The sequence below is a fragment of the Drosophila ananassae genome, chromosome 2L (genome assembly GCF_017639315.1).
Source record: "Drosophila ananassae strain 14024-0371.13 chromosome 2L, ASM1763931v2, whole genome shotgun sequence".
Lineage (NCBI taxonomy): Eukaryota > Metazoa > Arthropoda > Insecta > Diptera > Drosophilidae > Drosophila > Drosophila ananassae.
The window spans coordinates 18,706,330-18,724,209 of record NC_057927.1 but is presented as its reverse complement, the minus strand read 5'-3'; the positions used below and the strand labels follow the sequence as shown (position 1 = coordinate 18,724,209).

Sequence of the window (17,880 nt, the reverse complement as noted above, 5' to 3'; positions counted from 1 at the left end):
ACATTTTTTTTTTCAGTTAATTTACAAAATAATTTATTAGGGGAGTATATAGATGAGACATTACAATTATAAATAAAATATCAATAGGCTTAGGCTTTAGTAGTATTTTAATATTCTGCTTACAAAAATGATTATGATCAGCGTATAGCATAGAATGTGAACTATCGAGCCAAATTGCGCTTTGTCATGACTGGCAATTAGTTAATAATTACATAAGCTGGTTAATTAATTGCACATCGGGCCAAGAGAATTGGCAAAGGGATTTCACATGGACATCTGGGCCGGGTTAGCGTGATGGATAGCCTTTTAATTGTGCTTGGTTAGGCATGCTTATATATCCATGACAACATATTATATACATATCCGATACTAGCAGCAAGATGCATCAGTCTCCGTTATAGAAAAGTGGGCATAATACATACAAATTTCAATTCGTATCTAAAACTAATTAGGGCAATTTCATATTTCATATTGTCTATGGTTTTTCAGAACTCGTCTACCCTTGCAGTTTCGGGTACTATACTTTCGGTTTAAAGTGTAAACTTTGTGACTTTGATCACTGGGATCTTTTGGATCTGAATATGGTATATTGCAAAGTACTCCATGAGGAGAATATGAATTTTATGGAATCAGTTATGGGAAGGCATATCATTATCATTATTTTTGAAAATTCTGAAATTATTATCAATAGTTCTTTAACCCGTTTAAAAATTTAAGCTTTTTTGAGTATTTTTTATAGAGTATCTAGAATCTTCTGCAAGGGTATCCGATCTTTCAAAGATCCACTCTGCTGCTGCTGCCTCCGATTATCTCTCTGGGCGAGCATGTCTGAGCCACATCACGCGGAGTCTGTGCACGACTAGTGAATGGCTGTTGTGGTGGCTGTGGTTGCATCCAACGGTTGGCTGCCCACCCAGCTACGACTTCATTAGGCTCCAAAATAATTAAGCGTTAAATATGCTCCAGTTATTAATTGCCTACAGCACACAGCCACCGCGTCCATCCTCCATCCCGCGTCTAATCACCGACACTCCTCACAAAATGCCGCACTTTTTTAGCACTAGCTTGCGTTTCCGGGCCACACTGGAGCCACTGCCCTTTTTGGCTGGCCGGAGGACGATGGTGCCGCTACTGGACTTGGTAAAGGTCGGACTGAAGGCGCTGATCGTGGGCGTGCTGCTGTATGGCGGATGGCTGGAGTTCTGCTGGTTGCCGGCGGCCTGGTCGTATCCCTGGGTCATTAGCTGATGGCACTTGGTGGCCAGGTAGCGGAACACGGACGCCACATTGATGTCCTCCTTCACGGAGGTGCGTATCAGTCGGCAGTTAAGCATCTTGGCCAGTGTTTCCACCTCGTCGGCGGTGACCACCGCCTGTTCAATCAGATCGATCTTGTTTTGGACAATAACCGTGGGTATTTCGTTGCATTCATTCTCCACCTTGCGTTTCCAGTCCTTGATGGCCTCGAAGGAGGCGCGATCCGTTGTCGAGAAAACGAGGACGGAGGCCTGAGCTCCGCGATAGTAGGCCTTTGTGATGCAATCGAACTCCTCCTGCCCGGCAGTGTCCCACAGCATAATGCGCACATCCTCGCCGTCGATCTCGATCTGGCGCTCCAGAAAGTCCACGCCAATCGTCTTCTTGTAGTCCTTGGTGAAAATGCCCTTGCAGTAGCGCTGGATCATTGAGGATTTTCCCACGCCGCCGTTTCCCACAATGACCTGCAAAAGGGAAATGATGGCTTCTGTCAATGATTTCTATGTGATTTATGATTTCTAATATTTTTTGTTATTTATTTTTTTATAATTTTTGCTTTGATTGTTAAAACGGCGAAGAAACTATCCATTTTAGCTTTCCATTGCATATTTTAGACTGTTATTCGCACGTATAATTAAGTGTTTAAAAAGCAATCAACTCAATTATTTGCGTAAATTTCTTGATCAAGAGACAGTTCCGAAGAAGTATGTGGAATGATAGCAATTTCGAATAGCTCCAGACATCCAGAAATAATTCAACATCCACCATCCCAGTGGAAAACCTTAATTGAAGTTAAAACCATAATCCGTGCAGTTTCCCTATTAGCATCCGCCATGCCAATTCAGATCTATCATGTTTTGATCTCTCAGGTGCCATTCAAAGCACTCCCGATATGCCTACTCGCTACAGGCATCCCAGCCGGTCCAGACCCAGACCATGAACCAGGTAACTTACCACTTTGATGGCCAGCTCGATATCGTCTTCACGCATATTGGTGTAGTTGTATTGGGACTGTGAGTGGAACTGGGACTGCAGAACGGTCGCAGCAGCACCGCCGGTTGCCGTTTGGATTAGACGCATCTAAGCCGGCAGGTGGGCGCCGCCGGTCGCCCAGGTGTTTGGCTCCAGCTCTCTCGTTCCACCTCCGGTCAGCTGATTGCCGACAGCAGCAGCTCCGCTTAATCTTGGCCAGGAAAAGCACGCAATCTACGATGCCGAACCGATTCCGATGGCAAGTGGCAAACGCAATCTCTTTTGGTATCCGTTGGGGTCTGATCTTCTTTTATTTTGGTGAACCGAGTTTTCCGCAGCTTTTCACTTTTCCCCCAACTTTGCGTAAGCCTCGATTCACTTTCTACGCATTGATTTCACCAAATTCGAACTGTGGAAAAAAGAAAAACCCATTTCTTTAGTGACATTAGAGTAAAGAAAACTAAAATACAGTCAAGCTTCTTCAAAACGAAATTAAACATTATAGATACATTTGTATCTTTACGTTTTGAATATTTAAACTTGAGTACTTTCTAATGGAAAAAATATCAAAAACATATATTTTTTGTAGAGTTTTGGGTATCTTTTGGATATTTCATTCAGTTATTCATTCATTTTAGGAAATATTTTATTATTTTTATAGGTATTTCTTTGATAAAGTTTAAAATAAAACTTAAAATTCAAAATGTAACCTTCAGGGTTTGAAAAATATTGAAAATATTTCAATTGTTTTTGAGTTTTATGTATATTTTAGAAGAAAGAAATATTTTAACATAAAGATACTCTTTATTGTTATTTTAGATTAAATTTTAAGATTTATTTCTTTGTTAATCTGCAAAGTAATACATAATTGAAATGTGAAAGTTAGTCTTCAAGAATTTTGACTGTAATTTGTAAGTTCAAAAAACATTTTCTTTCATTTTCACATTAACCGGTTTTCATCGCAGTTTTTTTTCTGGTTTCTTTCTCCCTAGGTGAGGTACGTGTTTTGTATTTTTGTTGGCCTTTTTTACAGACTGGCCCGGGGGCCACCGAATGCGGCTTCTAATAAGACGCAACCGGAACACGCACGGTTACGTTGTTCAACAACAGGTGCTTCAGACCCACCTTACGCATCGTGGTGGGCGGGAGGGGATTCGGGGCATTAAGAGGAGAGTGGTCAGGGGTCCGATCCATGGTCAGTGGATGAGAGACAGAGAACCCGTGGAAGAGGAGCCATTGCATGGCATTAGTATTCGCATTAGCGCGTGCTTATGAATTCTTTGAAAACTTTACGGTTTACAGTTGCTTTCTGCGGCCCGGTGGGCGGACGGTGTGGATACGTGGGTTAAGAATAGATTTGGAGTGTTAATATATTTGGCCAGACAATAGAACCACGCTAAACTCATTTGTTTACATTGTACTGTGAAGATGAGTTATTCACTTCGTAGGCAAATTAGTTGAATTCTAAAGGTCCAAAAATAGAAATCATTAAAATGGTTTTGTTCAAAAAATAGTGATTGGATTAACTATTTCTTTTGTTTCTTTTAATACAATAGTTTTTTAATAAAATAAATATTATTTTGTAAAATTACTTTGTCAATTTGTATTTGTTATTATCATAATTATTAACACAAAATGTAGTTGTTTAGTGAATGGATTTTTTAAGCTTTCATTGACCCAAAAACTGTGATCTCTGTTCAAGGTTAACTTTTTAAAAATTAATTACTGCCCAGCATGGTGTCGAGTGGTCTCTGAATGAAAGCTGCATTCCATTTTAATCGGACAGGTAACACCGGATTTGTATTTTCCATTTCCTATACTATACTATACTATTCATTTTCCACATCTTCTTCGACTCCAATTTCAACCTTAACCCACGGTGCCAACCTTTCGCTCGTTCTAATTATGCAGAGACTCAATTTCTAGATGGCTTCTAGCTTCATCTTTCTTTGCCCTCCCGCCCGAAGAAGGTTTTTTGTGTTTTTGTTATTTTGTTGTCCATTGTTATGCTAATTAAGGCCAATGGTTATAGATTTGGTTCAATAACCATGTGTGTGGGTCAACCATCCATCGCTGCTTGACACAAATCCACACCAGAGATGATCTTTAGATTAAAAAAAGTTCAGCGTATCTCGTAGATACCATCTGTTGCAATTTCAATCTTATAAATTCAGTTCTTTCAGTGCAGATGTAATAGAACTGCCACAGATTACAAATAATTTATCGTACATCAATTTCACATTTCCAGTGCCCGGTTGCCCAGTTGCCCGGTTGCCGGCCAGGTTGCAATTATTTTGAAATTTGCCCAAGAAACTAATAGATCAGCGGCCGTATTCCTGGCCATTATGCTTCTTGGCCTTCTTGGCCATTGTTGTTGCTGTCTAGGCGTGTGGAATGTGGATTCTAACTTGTCCATTTAAGTTCACAACACTCATACAGTTGCAATACATTGCATGCACCGATACACACACCAACTGCACCGCGACTGCTGCAACAAGTGGCATTCAGCAAAAACTGTTTATATTTTCTAGTTCAAGTACTAATTTGTTTAATGCTTTTCTTCCAATAGTTTGGAAAGAAAACAATCCATAAGCTGCATTGCCAATATCAGCACTAGAACCTTGCTTTTTTTCTCTGTGCAGCGAGTTTCTTTGGCTCCTCTGTATGGGGAGAAAATTATGCAAATGCTGGCTGCTGTCTGACGAACTACTTAAATCAATTACGAGTGCAGAATCCTCATTATTTAAATTATGCTTAAACAGTCACTCGCGCACTAACGGTATATCGCACAATGTCGCCTGTTCTCTTTCTTCATCCTACTATTTGAACCTTTTTTTTGCCACATTTTTTCATAGCGCTTTTATGGCCTTTTCTCACTAAAAAAAACACTCCGATGCTTGGGCTTATTGTGTTTTCTGGGTGAGAAATTAACGAAAAGAAGTTGGCATATTACAGACGCGAATGCGAAAACACGAAACTCCCAACTTGAACAACTTAGACTCACACAGCCCGAGCAGCAGCAGCAACAGCAGAAATCGTAAACACGGCTCGATCAACCCGTTCGCAGCGCTTCTATATGGCCAAGACAACTACTAAACTGAAGCTAAAACAACGACGACAACAACGCGTGCGAAGCGCATTAATTAAAGCGAGCGGAGCTTGGGATCTCGGGCCTCGAAATTGACCCGTAGTGAAAGTCTAGTGTCTTCTCCACACACGATGGCTGAGTCTATGGCTTTGGCTTAGGGCGCCAATAGCAGAGGGTTCACAAGTGCGGTGGGAAAAATAACTAGTTTGGAAATCACACCTGTTGCTCGACGCGTTTCGACTCAATCTGAGCTCTAAGCCAGGCTTACAGCAGTGTTACCACGGCCCAAAAGCCAAAAATATACCAACCAATCTTGGCTTACAGATGGTCTCACCTTCACAGGAATAAATTCGTTATTTTTATTAGAAATTTAATTAGATTACGGAAAATATTAAGAAAATTATAACTAATCTATTGTCAGTTATTCAATTAAATTGGAGAATATAAGCCATTTAAGTATTCCAGTCCAAAAAAACATACCTTGAAGACCTCAAAAATGCATAATATTTTTCCCAACGCCTTAACTAACTTAATGTTAGAAGTATATTTAGAGAACTTTCTAAGATAGATAAGAAAATTACCTTTAGTAAGATATATTATACTGCTAAACAGTAACAGATATAATCATTTTTAAATTTTATTAACAGGAAGGGTCACACCGAATACTGTTCATAAATATAATTTATCGATTAAAATACTAAATTCTTGTGCCAAGCAAAGTCTCATCTCTAACAGTGACTTTTGGCGGCTTACAACACTACTTTTTGAAAAAAAAAAACTAAGCAAACACCGCGTTTGTTTACTGCCTCTGTCTTTGAAATGAACGCGCGTGCGCTCAAGTCGCGAATAATCGGGCGTCAGGACGAAGGACGAGACATAGAGAAATGCTGAGCAGCTTTGGAGCCGCGGTATTGTGTCAGTGCTCAGCGGAATCTGGTGGCATTTCAACGTGTCCGGTTGCAGAATTCCGTTCTATGGAAAACACATTTGTTTTCTGATTCTGTTGCAAATCGCTCGCGTGTGTGTCAGTTAACTGTCCGCGTGTTTGTAGGTGTGTGTGTGTGGGCCTAAAGTGTGTGCCAGTGTGTGTGCGTGTGGCGAGGGCAGGTGAAAAGGTAGTGGAAACCTTAGGAAAGTAGAAAGTAAAAAGTTTGCGCAAAAAGTAAATTCCAACATTGGCACTTTTAGGGGTGACTCTCCGCCAGCCTTGTCTCTGTTTTTCTTCTTCCTGCCCTGTCTGGTGGTGGCTCGTCCTCCTTCTAACACCCCCCTTTCATCCTACCCCGCCTCCTTTCGACCCTAATGCCACAGCAAAAAGGAAAAAATTCCAGAAGGATAGTCGAAGTTGTTATGCTCTAGCATCCTGTCAGTTAAGAATAATGATGCAAATGTTACTCCTGGGTTAGTATTTTCCAGCAACTAGATCCTTTCTTTAAGAAATCCTTCAAATTTTAATCCTTCATAAGGGTATCTAGAGTCACTGTGCCTTGTCTCAAAAGGGTGTGCGTGAATGTGCCAAAAACAAAGGCGGTCGGAAAGTGGTAGTAGAAAAAAATCAATATTGATAGTAGTTCTTGGATGCTCTGGGTAGCAGGGAGACAAGTTTCCCGCAGGAAGCGCAGTCAGGTGGTCATTGTCCGCAGTTCCCCTACTTGAAGCCAGGGAGCCCTGCTCCTGCTGCCATTCAGGAGTCCCCCTTGCGGTGACTCATTCGGCGCATGGACTCCGAATTCCGCCAGCAACTTCCATTTCGCTCTGCCGCCTGTTGGGAATGTAGAAACGCGGTCGCCCTCGCCGCATGTCCATTAAATATTGATTTCGATTCTGCACTACAGCACGCTACGCTACATGAACAGAAAAAAGAGTAAAACAAGCAAATACGATTAAAAAGCAATTTGCAAAGCGGCAAATAAAATGCAAAGTAAATAAATGGGCCGTAACTCAATTTGGCCTGCAATTTTAACAGTTTATCGAATGGCGAAAGTACGCATCCAATAAAAAACACAATTGCGAAAAACAGAACAAACATTTAAAAACAAATACTACTCAACGAGGGAAACGAGGAGGGAAAACAAGATGAAAACGCGCCTCGTCTCGCTGACTTATCGCGGGAGTGCATCCGTCGACCCGCGATACTCCGCCTCCATGCTGCCGTGGACCATCAATGACATACGGTCCACCGAGAGCTATACGAAGGTAAATAAATACGACATTGTATTTTGGTTTTAATGCTTTATTAAATAGTTTCTTTTTTATTCCTGAAAAGCTTGTAGAAACACCTATTCTTTCTTATTAGTAATGTATTGTTTGGTCTTCATCAAAATTGTGTATTCTTCAATTAGAGTTTAAGTTCTTATTTTATAATATTTGAACACTGTAATAAAAATTGTATTATTTAAAAATTATGAGCTTTATTTTACATTGAAATGTTATTGGCTTTATGATTTCAAAGGTAAGTTTTTCAGTTTCCTCCTCCACAAATTTCTCTACCACAGATATGCAATTAGATTGTAGAATGTTTTCCACCCAACCCATGGCACTCGACAAAAACATTTCTTGTTAATCCAATCGAACATGAATCCTAGACACATCCTAGAGCCGCACATGACAGATGCTCCGGTTTCTCCTCTCACAGTGCCGTTGGCGAAAACAATTAAAAGCAATTTGCAATTATTATGGCTGAGTAAATCAATTATGTGCCGAGTGAGATGCTGACCAAATAGCGTACAAAATTTAATTAATAAGTTTGTGCCTCATAAAGGATAATTGCTGCGATTACTGAACACTGAACCTTCGCCAGCGGTTCAATGTCGGCCATTTCTATAAAAAGAACCCAGATAACCGATGACGAACCCCAGCCATTGGCAAAAGAAACAAAAAAAAGCACACAACTGTTGTGGGATACGGATTGGAAGGGAAAGCCACCGGACGGGCAGGTGTAACCAAGCCAGATTACGCATACGCCGCGTTGAGCACGTGCGACAACAAGTTGCCTCACCCTTTTTGTGGCATGCGCCAGTTCAGACCCTCCGGGTATTATTATTAGAAGCTGAAATTAATTTTAGCAAAGTCCGCAATTAGCCAGTCATCAGCGCTGCGGTGTGGATGTGTGTTTGAAGGACTTTTTACCCCGAGGACTGTCCTCAGGACAATTAGTCGCACACAGTAGCTGATAGGATACTCAAATTTAAGCTGTAAAGTGGCTTTTGAATAAGTTACGTAATGTCTGTTTAATATTTGAGCTGGATTTTATGCAATTTTGTAATTATTGAATTCAATAAAGTGTGTATCCTTTTGAAACTGTGACATACATGGCCGAAATGGTTATATCTGAAGACGTGCTTTCATGTGAGACCTGTGCACACACGTTTCGGGTCCTGGAGCACACTTTGGTCCATTTTGGCTTAGTTTCCGTGTGTGTCCTTTTTTCCGTCGACGCTGCACAGCTCAGGTGGCCGGTCTCGCATTAAAATGAATCCTTTCTACGTGCCTGCGGCCATGTCCCCGAGGATCCCCAGAAGGGGAATCGCATCTGCCTCCGACAATTGTTGTTGATGTTTATTGAATGTACCTCGAGGGCAGCTGGCTTCAAGAACCTCTCGCAATCATTTCAATAAAACGCTCTCATCATATAATTTTCTAGGTGTTTGTGTGGTTTAAGTTAGGATCTTGCGAGTCAATTATTTATAAGTTATCGTTTTTAATACCTAAGGGAGGCTATTATTCCTAGATAACAAATCTATTATGAAAATGCCAAGAGTGAAATAATAGTGCTTGCTCATTTTGTAATTTTTCAGGATATCAGTTTCAGAAACCATTAGTTCGAGTCCTCTGACACTTCATCCGCCCTGTAGTAATCCACTTAGCATCCGTACTTCATAGAGTGGTTCTGAAAAGACCGGAACCGACCACAATTCCCTCCACATTTCTTATTTAAATATTTGCTTAAGCCTGCACACTTGTTTATTAAAGTAGTTAGTTTTTTTCCCCACATTTGTCGCCTTTTTTTTTTGCTGCATATAAGTTGACACAAAACAAACACGCACCCAGAGGGAGAGAGATGGGCGACAGTGTGAGAAAGAGATGGAGCAAAGTGGCATAAATAAAAATGTTTGCCAAAGCAGTGACGCTTCTTCTGCTGCCATTCTTCAGTGGCAGTTCTGTGTGGCAGCTTATTGCTTTATTATGTTAAATAGCGCATGAAAATTATTACAAGCTTCTTGGATGGATGGGCGGGCCACGCCCACCCGCCCTAGAAAAAAGAAGAGAAAATGCGTCCACAACGTCTGCGGCGTCATGCAACATTTTTTTCTTCTATTTGTCAGCTTTGGTGACGCCTCGTCGTAAAAAGAAAACTTTATTTGTGGAAGTGCAAGTTTCTGAGCAAATATTTTGGCACACTTCAGTTATAGATTTGTTTTCCAATTAGTGCCTGAAGATTGATGGCCCGGGCTGGTGGTCTCAGCAGGCTTAAATAGAAATACTTGTAGTATTTGCACTTTGATGGCATCAGTTGTTTGTTTATCATTGTGGTCATGTCATGTGTCACATGAAGGAGAAGCAAAGGTATCCTTTAAAGAAAGTGTCATGTGTATATTTCAGCATTGCTTTCAATTAAAAAGGAGCAAATCTTCAATCCAAGGTAGTCAGAACAAATGATTCTCCATTTTAACACATTCAACTTGAGTGGCTCAATAAATCCCAGCTTAGGCCTATCTCTGCTAATAAATCAGGTTTATATGGACCCGGCCCACATCAAACGCATATTTATTTTCAAAGTAGTACTTTTCATCTCGCAACAATGGCCAGAATGTCTATGTGCTCAGCCCCTTCATTTATTTGATGAATTAGAACCTCTCGAATGAGGCTTGTTGAGGCTTTCAGGTAGCCTGAGGTTTCGCCACGCCGCCATCCTTGGGCGGATGCCTCCCCCGACTGGCCCACCGCGATATTGGCGCGTGCCTTTCAATTGACGTCACAACAGCAGGGAGTTGAATCAAACGATGGGGCAGAAGCAGAAAAATCAATACGCCGCTTGTTTCATTTCCATTTTCTCATTTCGCCTCGGCAGCGATTGTTGCTGTTTGAATTGTTGGCACTTTTGCTGCTTTGCCGCCGACTGCCTGCCTGGGAAGTCACTCAAGTCGCGTTGGTAATCCGCTTTTGGTCGAGTCACTTCAGTCGAGTCGAGTCCCCAAGTCTCGCCCTCCCATCATTCCACACTTTTTCACTCCCACTCTCCCCACGGCAGTGGCATAAATGCTTTTCGCACTCCGGAGTATTGCCTTGGCTAACGCGGCGTATACGTAATATATCCTCAGCTCAGCTCTCATGCTGAGGCACTTTCCCAAAAAAGCCCAGGCCACCCACCCAGGATCGCCCTCTCCATTCCAGTTGGCTGGCGTTTTGCATTTGAAGGAGCTCGGTTTTGTGGTCTGGTGATCTTTGGACTCATGTCAGGCCGGTCTCTTGACATCCTTGCCATGTTGCCACGTTGCCACGTTGTAGATGTTTGCTCCCGGATACGAATACCGATTTTCATGCTGCTGACACACATAAATTTTCCCATTACACAAAGCGAAAATGAATGAATTTTTAATAAGTCAAATTTGGTTTAAAAGCTAGACTAAAATGGAGCTATCGATCTTCTTCAGCTTCCAACCAATTGGGCAGATGGACACTGACATTGGTCAGGGAGGTGGTGTCGCTCCCAAGCGATAATCCACTATTGGACAGGTTGTCGTATTTTTTGTCCGCCATATCATCCGATGGTTCCTGCGTTTCCGTTTTCGAGGTATCGGATATGTGGTCTAGAGCCTCATCGATCTGAGCGCGAATTGGCGAGCGCACACCCAAACGGACTGAAATCGTGGGTGCCTTCGACACATCCATGTCGAACGGCATCAGTGCCCCGAATCGCATCGGCTGAATCAAATCAAAGTCCACGACAATGTCCTCCGTGTACCGGAATATGAGACCCCTGTAGATGTCCGGCCACTGGGACAAGGCGGCCAGGCACCACAGCTGGCTGGAGTGGCCGGCGAAGGGCCCAATATTGGTCATCATGATGTGGCCCACACAATCGGCCAATAGGTATGAATTTTTGTACTTCGCCACGGTGTCCTCGTCGAGCATCTTTCTCGGAGAGAAGGGTGCATCGTAGCACAGCTGGGCCGCGCCCCAAATGAAGGGTATGAACTGGAACTTGTCCAGGGAGTAGGCACCGTGGTTCGCGGGCGGCACCATTGAGTAGGTGATTTGCAGCCGGCGCACTAGCTTTAAGTAGCGAACGAATAGAATCAGGCCCGAGGCAGCTAGGTCCTCCTCTTTGTTCAGGATCCGCGCTTGAAAGAGACCGGCCACAAAGAAAAGGAAGTTAAGCTCATGGGTGGTACCGTACTCGATTTTCGTACTGTTGCCAAAGGACGAAGACAAGTACTGGCCCAGTTCGTTTACGTGCTGGCACTTTTTCGTCGGCACCGCTTTCTCCACCATATAGTAGATGTCTCTCAGCATGCAGCGGGCCCACTTCCGAAACGCTCTATTGCCCGACTCCGTCATACTGGTCTTTGGCTCACCAGTGACTACTGGAGGATTGGCCACAATAAGTACGTCCAGCGCATCGAATATACCCAGCAGACGCTTTATGCTCCTGCTCACGGGAAAGGGATCCGTGGTGCGGACTCCCTGGACGTGGGAGCTCACATCGAACAAATATGTGGTCAGAATGACGTAAGCTTTTGACTGTTGCCAGAATTCCATATCCGCTGGAGTTTCTACTCGATTGTGGGGTCCAAAAGTTTCCTTTCGAAAGAATGCGGCCGCCTTTCTGCTTCGTTTTTTCATTTCTTTATCTTCCGTCATTTTTATAGATCTTTTATTACTTTTTGATTTTCAATATAATTTATTGATAATATACTATAATTAATATGTGTTTCTATATACATATGTCAGGATGTGTTCTATTTGTATTATAAAAGACCTACTAAGATTATATTCAATAATATTATTTACAAAATAGCTAATTATTCCTCAAATCATTTCAAGAAACATCCATGTTTGCTTAAATATTTTATGTAGCATACTATTATGGGCAAAAAGAATAGTTTTTATGAAAAATCCTTATAAAATAAACTTATGTTTTTGCATTATAATTTTTTTATGTGGTAACTGACCTCAGATATACATAAGACTCCAGATTAATGGAGTGACCCCTTGGAATCGTTGGAAACTTTTCAAATCGTTATTAAGACGTCAGAGGCAGGCAGTCGAGGCAACTGCAGTTAATGCTAATTATATGGGTACACTGCGGTAGAAACAACAATGCCATGAGCAATTGTAGACAATTTATTAGGCAACAGTCGCAACAACAGCAAACAGCGACTGCGGCATGAAAACGTAATGGAAAAACGGTTAAAATGTATAAATCACTGGGCAATAACACGCGACTTCTGTCGCTGGCAGCGCCGCTTACGTCGACGCCACCCAGCGGCTACTGCAGCGACGTGATTCTAATGACAACAAAAGCAAAACCAACAACAATATCAACAGTAGCAACTGCTGAATTATTTCAATCAAACGTGACGACTCTTAATATTCCCTAATTCCCAGTCAAATCATGTTTAAGATTTACGCTGACAAACTAAATATGCTGCATACTTCAAGGCTTTCTTTGTAAAGAATCCTTTTTTCATAGATATGTACTTGTCCTATGTACCCCTTCCTAGAAAATTACAGGGTATGAACAGTAATTTTGCTCCACAGCTGTTTTTGACATGACGCTAACTGCACTTCCAAGCAAATGAATATGCATGCAAGCTAGATGGCAATAGAGCAGGTACTAGAGGGCCAGGAGAGAACACAATACAAGCACTTGTGGGTGTGTGTGTTGGTTTTTGTTAGGGTGGACCATCCATAAGGCTTGATTGTTTTAATGAAATGTTAAATTTTACCATAACCTAAGAAATTTTTTAACTTATCGTTGACCACACTGCGTATACGTAATTATTCCGCTCTTTATTATCTTTACCCAGTTTAATACGTTTTAAAGCATAATTTTAGTTTTCGAACAATTTATTATAGAATTTTATTCTATAATATTTATATTTCAATTTATTAAATATATATAGCTGGAGTAGAGGTTTTGGTTTAGTAAAAATTAAAAACCTTAATTGTGTGGGACACTCTAATGTTCGCGCGTAATACCCATTCGCGTAAACACACCTTAGAACGTGTCTGCGCCTATTGCATGGCTTTCTTCCAATTAGAAATCGCCGAGGAAAAAGAAGATAACCTGAAGAAAGAGGTCAAGCAGTCAATTGTTCCAGAAGGGAGCATATTACGTATACGCAGCGTATGAATGCAGCAATTTCTTCATATTGTTTGGCAAGAGCTTTGCGGCAATCGCAAAAAAACAATGTCAGGTGGAGAAAAATACTATGAAAGAATGGGAGATTATGTGCCCGAGAATTGCTTTCACTCTCAGGACTATATCTTATAAATGAGAGCAATAGAACATAGGTTTTTAATGTTAAAATAATTTAATTTAAATCATTGAGTAAAAGGCTATGTGAATGCAAATTCTAAAGGCTTTCAATGCCTAGTTATTTTCCAATTATCTGACAACAAAGGCATTGCGAGAGGCTCTCGATCCGGCACTCAATAGACGCAGAGTACCTTTGTCTGTGATGGACAGCGAGGGTCCTTCATCAAGTGTCAAAGGAAATTAATTAAATTTAAATTGTCATGGCTGAGGAGGCTGGCTCGCTTCCAAAACTTGGCCGACCATACGTCAGGTGTTCCATTTTGGCTTTAATTAAATGGCAGGCGGTGAAACGTAAAAGCTGGGTTTTCGTAAGTCAAGACGTCCTTTATAATTACCGGTTGCCAGGCAGCATCATTAGGCGTTCCTTTGCCTCTCACTTATGCACTAATTAAAGTTGTTTCACCCTCCGAGCCTGAATTATATTTTCTTTAAACTATTTCAATATCTGTTTGAGTTAGAAACTACGAATTAATAAATTACATATGAAAAACAATACAAAGTGGGGGTATTATGGCTTTCCTAAGCCATAAGTTTAGCTTAGAGTAGTTTTGTTTTCCCTTTACTTGGCTTGAAAGTTTTCTGTTTTTAGTTGGATAAGTTCCCGCCCAGCTCATGAACCATCCACACCCCCAAAGGCACACACACACACACACAAGTTCGAGCCACACTTTACTTTGATTTTAATTTAATTTGCGCAGAAAAAGTTTTCATTTTGTTGGAACTTCCTCTGCAATAATGAACGCCTCCATTTGCTGCCCCTATTAGTTTACCCTTCAGAAAAGGTGACTTTTTGTTTGCTTGTCTTCTATGGTAGTCTTCCATTTGCGAAATTAAAGTCCTTGGGTAATCCTGTCATTAGGCGTGATTAAAAGTTCCTTCTAGAAGAAGATTTTTCCAATTTTCCATAACTTTGATATTTGTAACTTTTAAACTTAACTTTTTATTAGAAACTTTTAAATATTGAATATTGAAGAGCTCCATCGCAAGCTGTATAATTGTTTTATTTATTGTTACGCTACATCGCTTCCGTTGATCAACTTTTAATTAAATGCCGATGACGTAAATATGAGTTTTATATTTATGTTTTCGCTGTTTTTAAAACCTTTGACAATGGAGACTCGCCTCGTGCACCAACGCAAACACAAACAATATAGCCGTTGAACAAATGCCGCCCCAATGGGTCTAAAAAACACAATGACCTCTTTTCTGTCAACTACAGAACCACGGTTCTTGCAGCCACAACAACGACACACCCTGCAGTAAGCACAACCCAATTTCCGCATCCCCAAACTACCCCCCAAAAACAGAAAACTCGCATATAGTGTCGACACTCCCTAGTTACCGGGCTTTAGTTGTTAGCATAAAAAAAAGAGCCAAGAACGAAATGGGAAAAAATGGAAAAGTAGAGAATAAAAAATGAAAACACAACTGGCAGAAGAAAGCAAATGAGGAGGATGGGCGTCGAGCGACGGGCGCCGGAAATGGAGCAGCCGCCATGTTGGCAGGCATGTCATGTTGTCGCTGTCCTCGTTGTCACCATGGTTCCTTGCTAAGCGGGCTTCCTTTCTGCTTGTGCATGCAAGTATGTAAACTGATTAAAAAGAACTTAATATTGTTAATCTGCTTCGCGTAGTGGAAACATTGTAGCAAATTATGAACCATCGTGCCTTTATTCTTTGTTTTTTACCCTTTAATAATGGGGACTGTTTTTTACAAAGTATCACAAAGTATTGTGCATGAGGTTTTCGTTTAAAAAAATTGTTTAATTTTACTGAAAATTGATGTTACGTGAACATTCACTTGGATTGACGCCTTTAATAACCAAACTGTTCTACTTTCCTTACCGTTTTCATTGAATTATAATCCTTGTTTCCCTTTCAGTTATCTGTGGGCATTGAGCATGGCATCCTGGAGTCATACAACTCGGACTTTGAGCTGCAGTTCAGCCATCCCTTGAAGCATATCGTCGGCATGTGCCGTATCATCCACAAACCGCAGGCCAAGACCATCGGCAATGGCTTCCTGCAGTTGAAATCGAGTGGCCAGGCTTCCACCTCCTCAATAGTCGTTTCCTCGACATCCAGCAGCAGTGGCAGCAGCAGCTCACTGACCGGAAACGGACTGCGCCACACACTGACCGCATCCACATCCTACGGCTCCCTCTCATCCAGTGCGGCGTCCGCTTATCACCAGCAGCAGCAGGCGGCGGCCACCGCAGCGGCAGAAGCCTCGGCGGAGCAGTCACAGAACTGCATGGAATTTCAGGGCCCCATCACAGGACTCGTCTACTTGCTGAAGGACCCCAAGGATCCGTTGCTGCACATTTATCTATTCGAGTGCGAGGCCGTCGAGGAGGTGAGTTCGCTTAAATCTCAACCAGAAGACGGATGGGAAAAGTTGTCGACAGTTTTAGCCGACATTGTGTCAGTTGTCAGTCTCTTCTGCCATCTCTCCTCTTTCATTTCGGGACGAGAACACGGAACTGAACTATCCTGAACTGAACTGAAATAATCTGAAACGAAATGCATGCATGTGGGGACAGTTTGTGGCCTTTTGAAATGCTTTCATATGGAAATGTTTAGAAAAGTTACCGCACAATGGTTTTTTATTTAAAACTACTTGGATTAAATTGCACAAAGAGGATTTTGCTGGGATTTCATGGCGAATAATATAAGTTTCCAGGACTTAATGAGTGACAGCATCTGATATGGTTAAATACGAACTGCACTCAAATTCCTGGGCTTAATTGGAGTTGGTTAACATGTTATGTAGAAATCATTTGAATAAGAAAAGGTGTCCATATTAAAAGCAATAGTTTTGGTATGATTAAGCTAACCTTTAAGTACTAAGACCAGTCTATTCTCTACAAGAACCCCCTGCCAAGTCCATTGAAACTATAGCCAACAAATTGTGACCCTCCTGACCCCCTTTTCCTTATCAGGGGCGTGTTAAATTCGGATGTCTAGCTGGCATTTGTATTGGTTAGAAGCCCAGCACGCCATAAATTGACTTCCGTTTGTATTTCTAATTAAAACAGTTCAGTCCCAAGGGAGGCGACTAAATTTGGGGCTGTTCGAATAGAACTACAAACCAGAAAACACAGCAGTACACTGTATTTGTACTGGTCGACAGGACCCAAGAGCAGTCATTCGGCCACAAGCCAGCCAAATACACGCAAAAAGTTAATTTCAGACAAACAGGCTAAAAACAAATTCAGTTTTCCGCGTTGGAGAATGGTTCGCTTCCATATGAGAGCAAAAAAAAGAGAAATAGGAATTAAAAAGCGGAAATCGACTCTTCATTTAATTAAACTTTGATTTTCGTATTTAATTCAGTGTAAACCTTTCCATCTGGATTTACAATTTGTTGCTTAAGTTCGCAATTTTTTATCGAGCGTTTCCACTTAATTTGATCGTAATTACGAGAGAACTTTTCATATACTCACTCGCATGTATTTTTTTTGTTGGTTCATTGCATGTCAAGAGCGTTTTAAGCCACATTCAGTTGCCTCAGCCATGCCCAGCGTTTCGACATTGATGTTGACTTGGCTTGATTGTCGATAGGAGTTCGCCTCGTGGGTGTGAGCTCGCGTTGTTTGGAAGTTTTATTGAGCCGTTCGCTTGGTGGCTCCTGCACTCCGCTTCCAGGTGGTTTGAGCCACTTTTATCTGGGTCAGTGCTCGCATGTACTGCCCCTGATTTTCTGAGCTCGGTTTTACGGCTTTGCTTAAATGCTACACAAATTTTGATGGCATGTTAAAGTCTAATGCAGGTCGAAAGCGAACAAAGAGGTATATTAAGCAACATTTTTGCACAAAATTGTTTCTTTGTTTTCCCTGAAAATGAAATTAACTAAATATACTTGAAGTATTACAAAGATGATGTTGTTTGTGAGGGTTTCCCTGGTGTTTTCTATCAAAACAATTTATAGACTCACTTGCATGATTAAATTTATGATATGGTCTTGTTTGTTTAAAGTTTCTAGAGAAATGTTTATGTTTACAAATTTATATCTAAGG

The 17,880-nt window shown here is 41.4% G+C and overlaps 3 protein-coding genes across 10 annotated transcripts in view; 1 reads left to right on the top strand and 2 right to left on the bottom strand.

Moving 5' to 3' along the window:
* Positions 1 to 73: 73 nt before the first annotated feature.
* LOC6501425 (ras-related protein Rab-23) lies at positions 74 to 5,611 on the bottom strand. Of its 3 annotated transcripts, none has more exons than XM_014911549.3 (3): positions 5,537 to 5,611; positions 2,212 to 2,638; positions 74 to 1,721 (listed from the first exon to the last, which is right to left on the bottom strand). In XM_014911549.3, the coding sequence occupies exons 2-3, from the start codon at positions 2,335 to 2,337 to the stop codon at positions 1,035 to 1,037; spliced, it is 813 nt and encodes a 270-aa protein (XP_014767035.1). In that variant the 5' UTR covers positions 2,338 to 2,638; positions 5,537 to 5,611; the 3' UTR covers positions 74 to 1,034. The 3 variants fall into 3 exon arrangements, with proteins under 3 accessions (XP_014767035.1, XP_001955227.1, XP_044570087.1); XM_001955191.4 differs by having other exon boundaries at positions 5,234 to 5,588; XM_044714152.1 differs by lacking the exon at positions 5,537 to 5,611 and adding an exon at positions 4,459 to 5,214.
* A 447-nt stretch (positions 5,612 to 6,058) lies between these two features.
* LOC6499138 (TBC1 domain family member 4) overlaps positions 6,059 to 17,880 on the top strand; it is a 26,684-nt gene continuing 14,862 nt past the window's right edge. For 2 of the 6 annotated variants that reach the window (XM_014910438.3, XM_014910442.3), the window contains exons 1-3: positions 6,059 to 6,368; positions 7,153 to 7,513; positions 15,744 to 16,217. In XM_014910438.3, the coding sequence (XP_014765924.1) occupies positions 7,394 to 7,513; positions 15,744 to 16,217 (594 nt within the window). In that variant the 5' untranslated portion in view covers positions 6,059 to 6,368; positions 7,153 to 7,393. Of the gene's footprint in view, positions 6,369 to 6,413; positions 6,433 to 7,152; positions 7,514 to 15,743; positions 16,218 to 17,880 lie in introns of those variants that run through there. The other 4 variants (XM_014910437.3, XM_014910441.3, XM_014910435.3 and 1 more) reach the window with 4 other exon arrangements.
* LOC6501424 (serine/threonine-protein phosphatase 2A activator) lies at positions 10,878 to 12,299 on the bottom strand. The gene has a single exon (XM_001955190.4). The coding sequence runs from the start codon at positions 12,179 to 12,181 to the stop codon at positions 10,955 to 10,957; it is 1,227 nt and encodes a 408-aa protein (XP_001955226.1). The 5' UTR covers positions 12,182 to 12,299; the 3' UTR covers positions 10,878 to 10,954.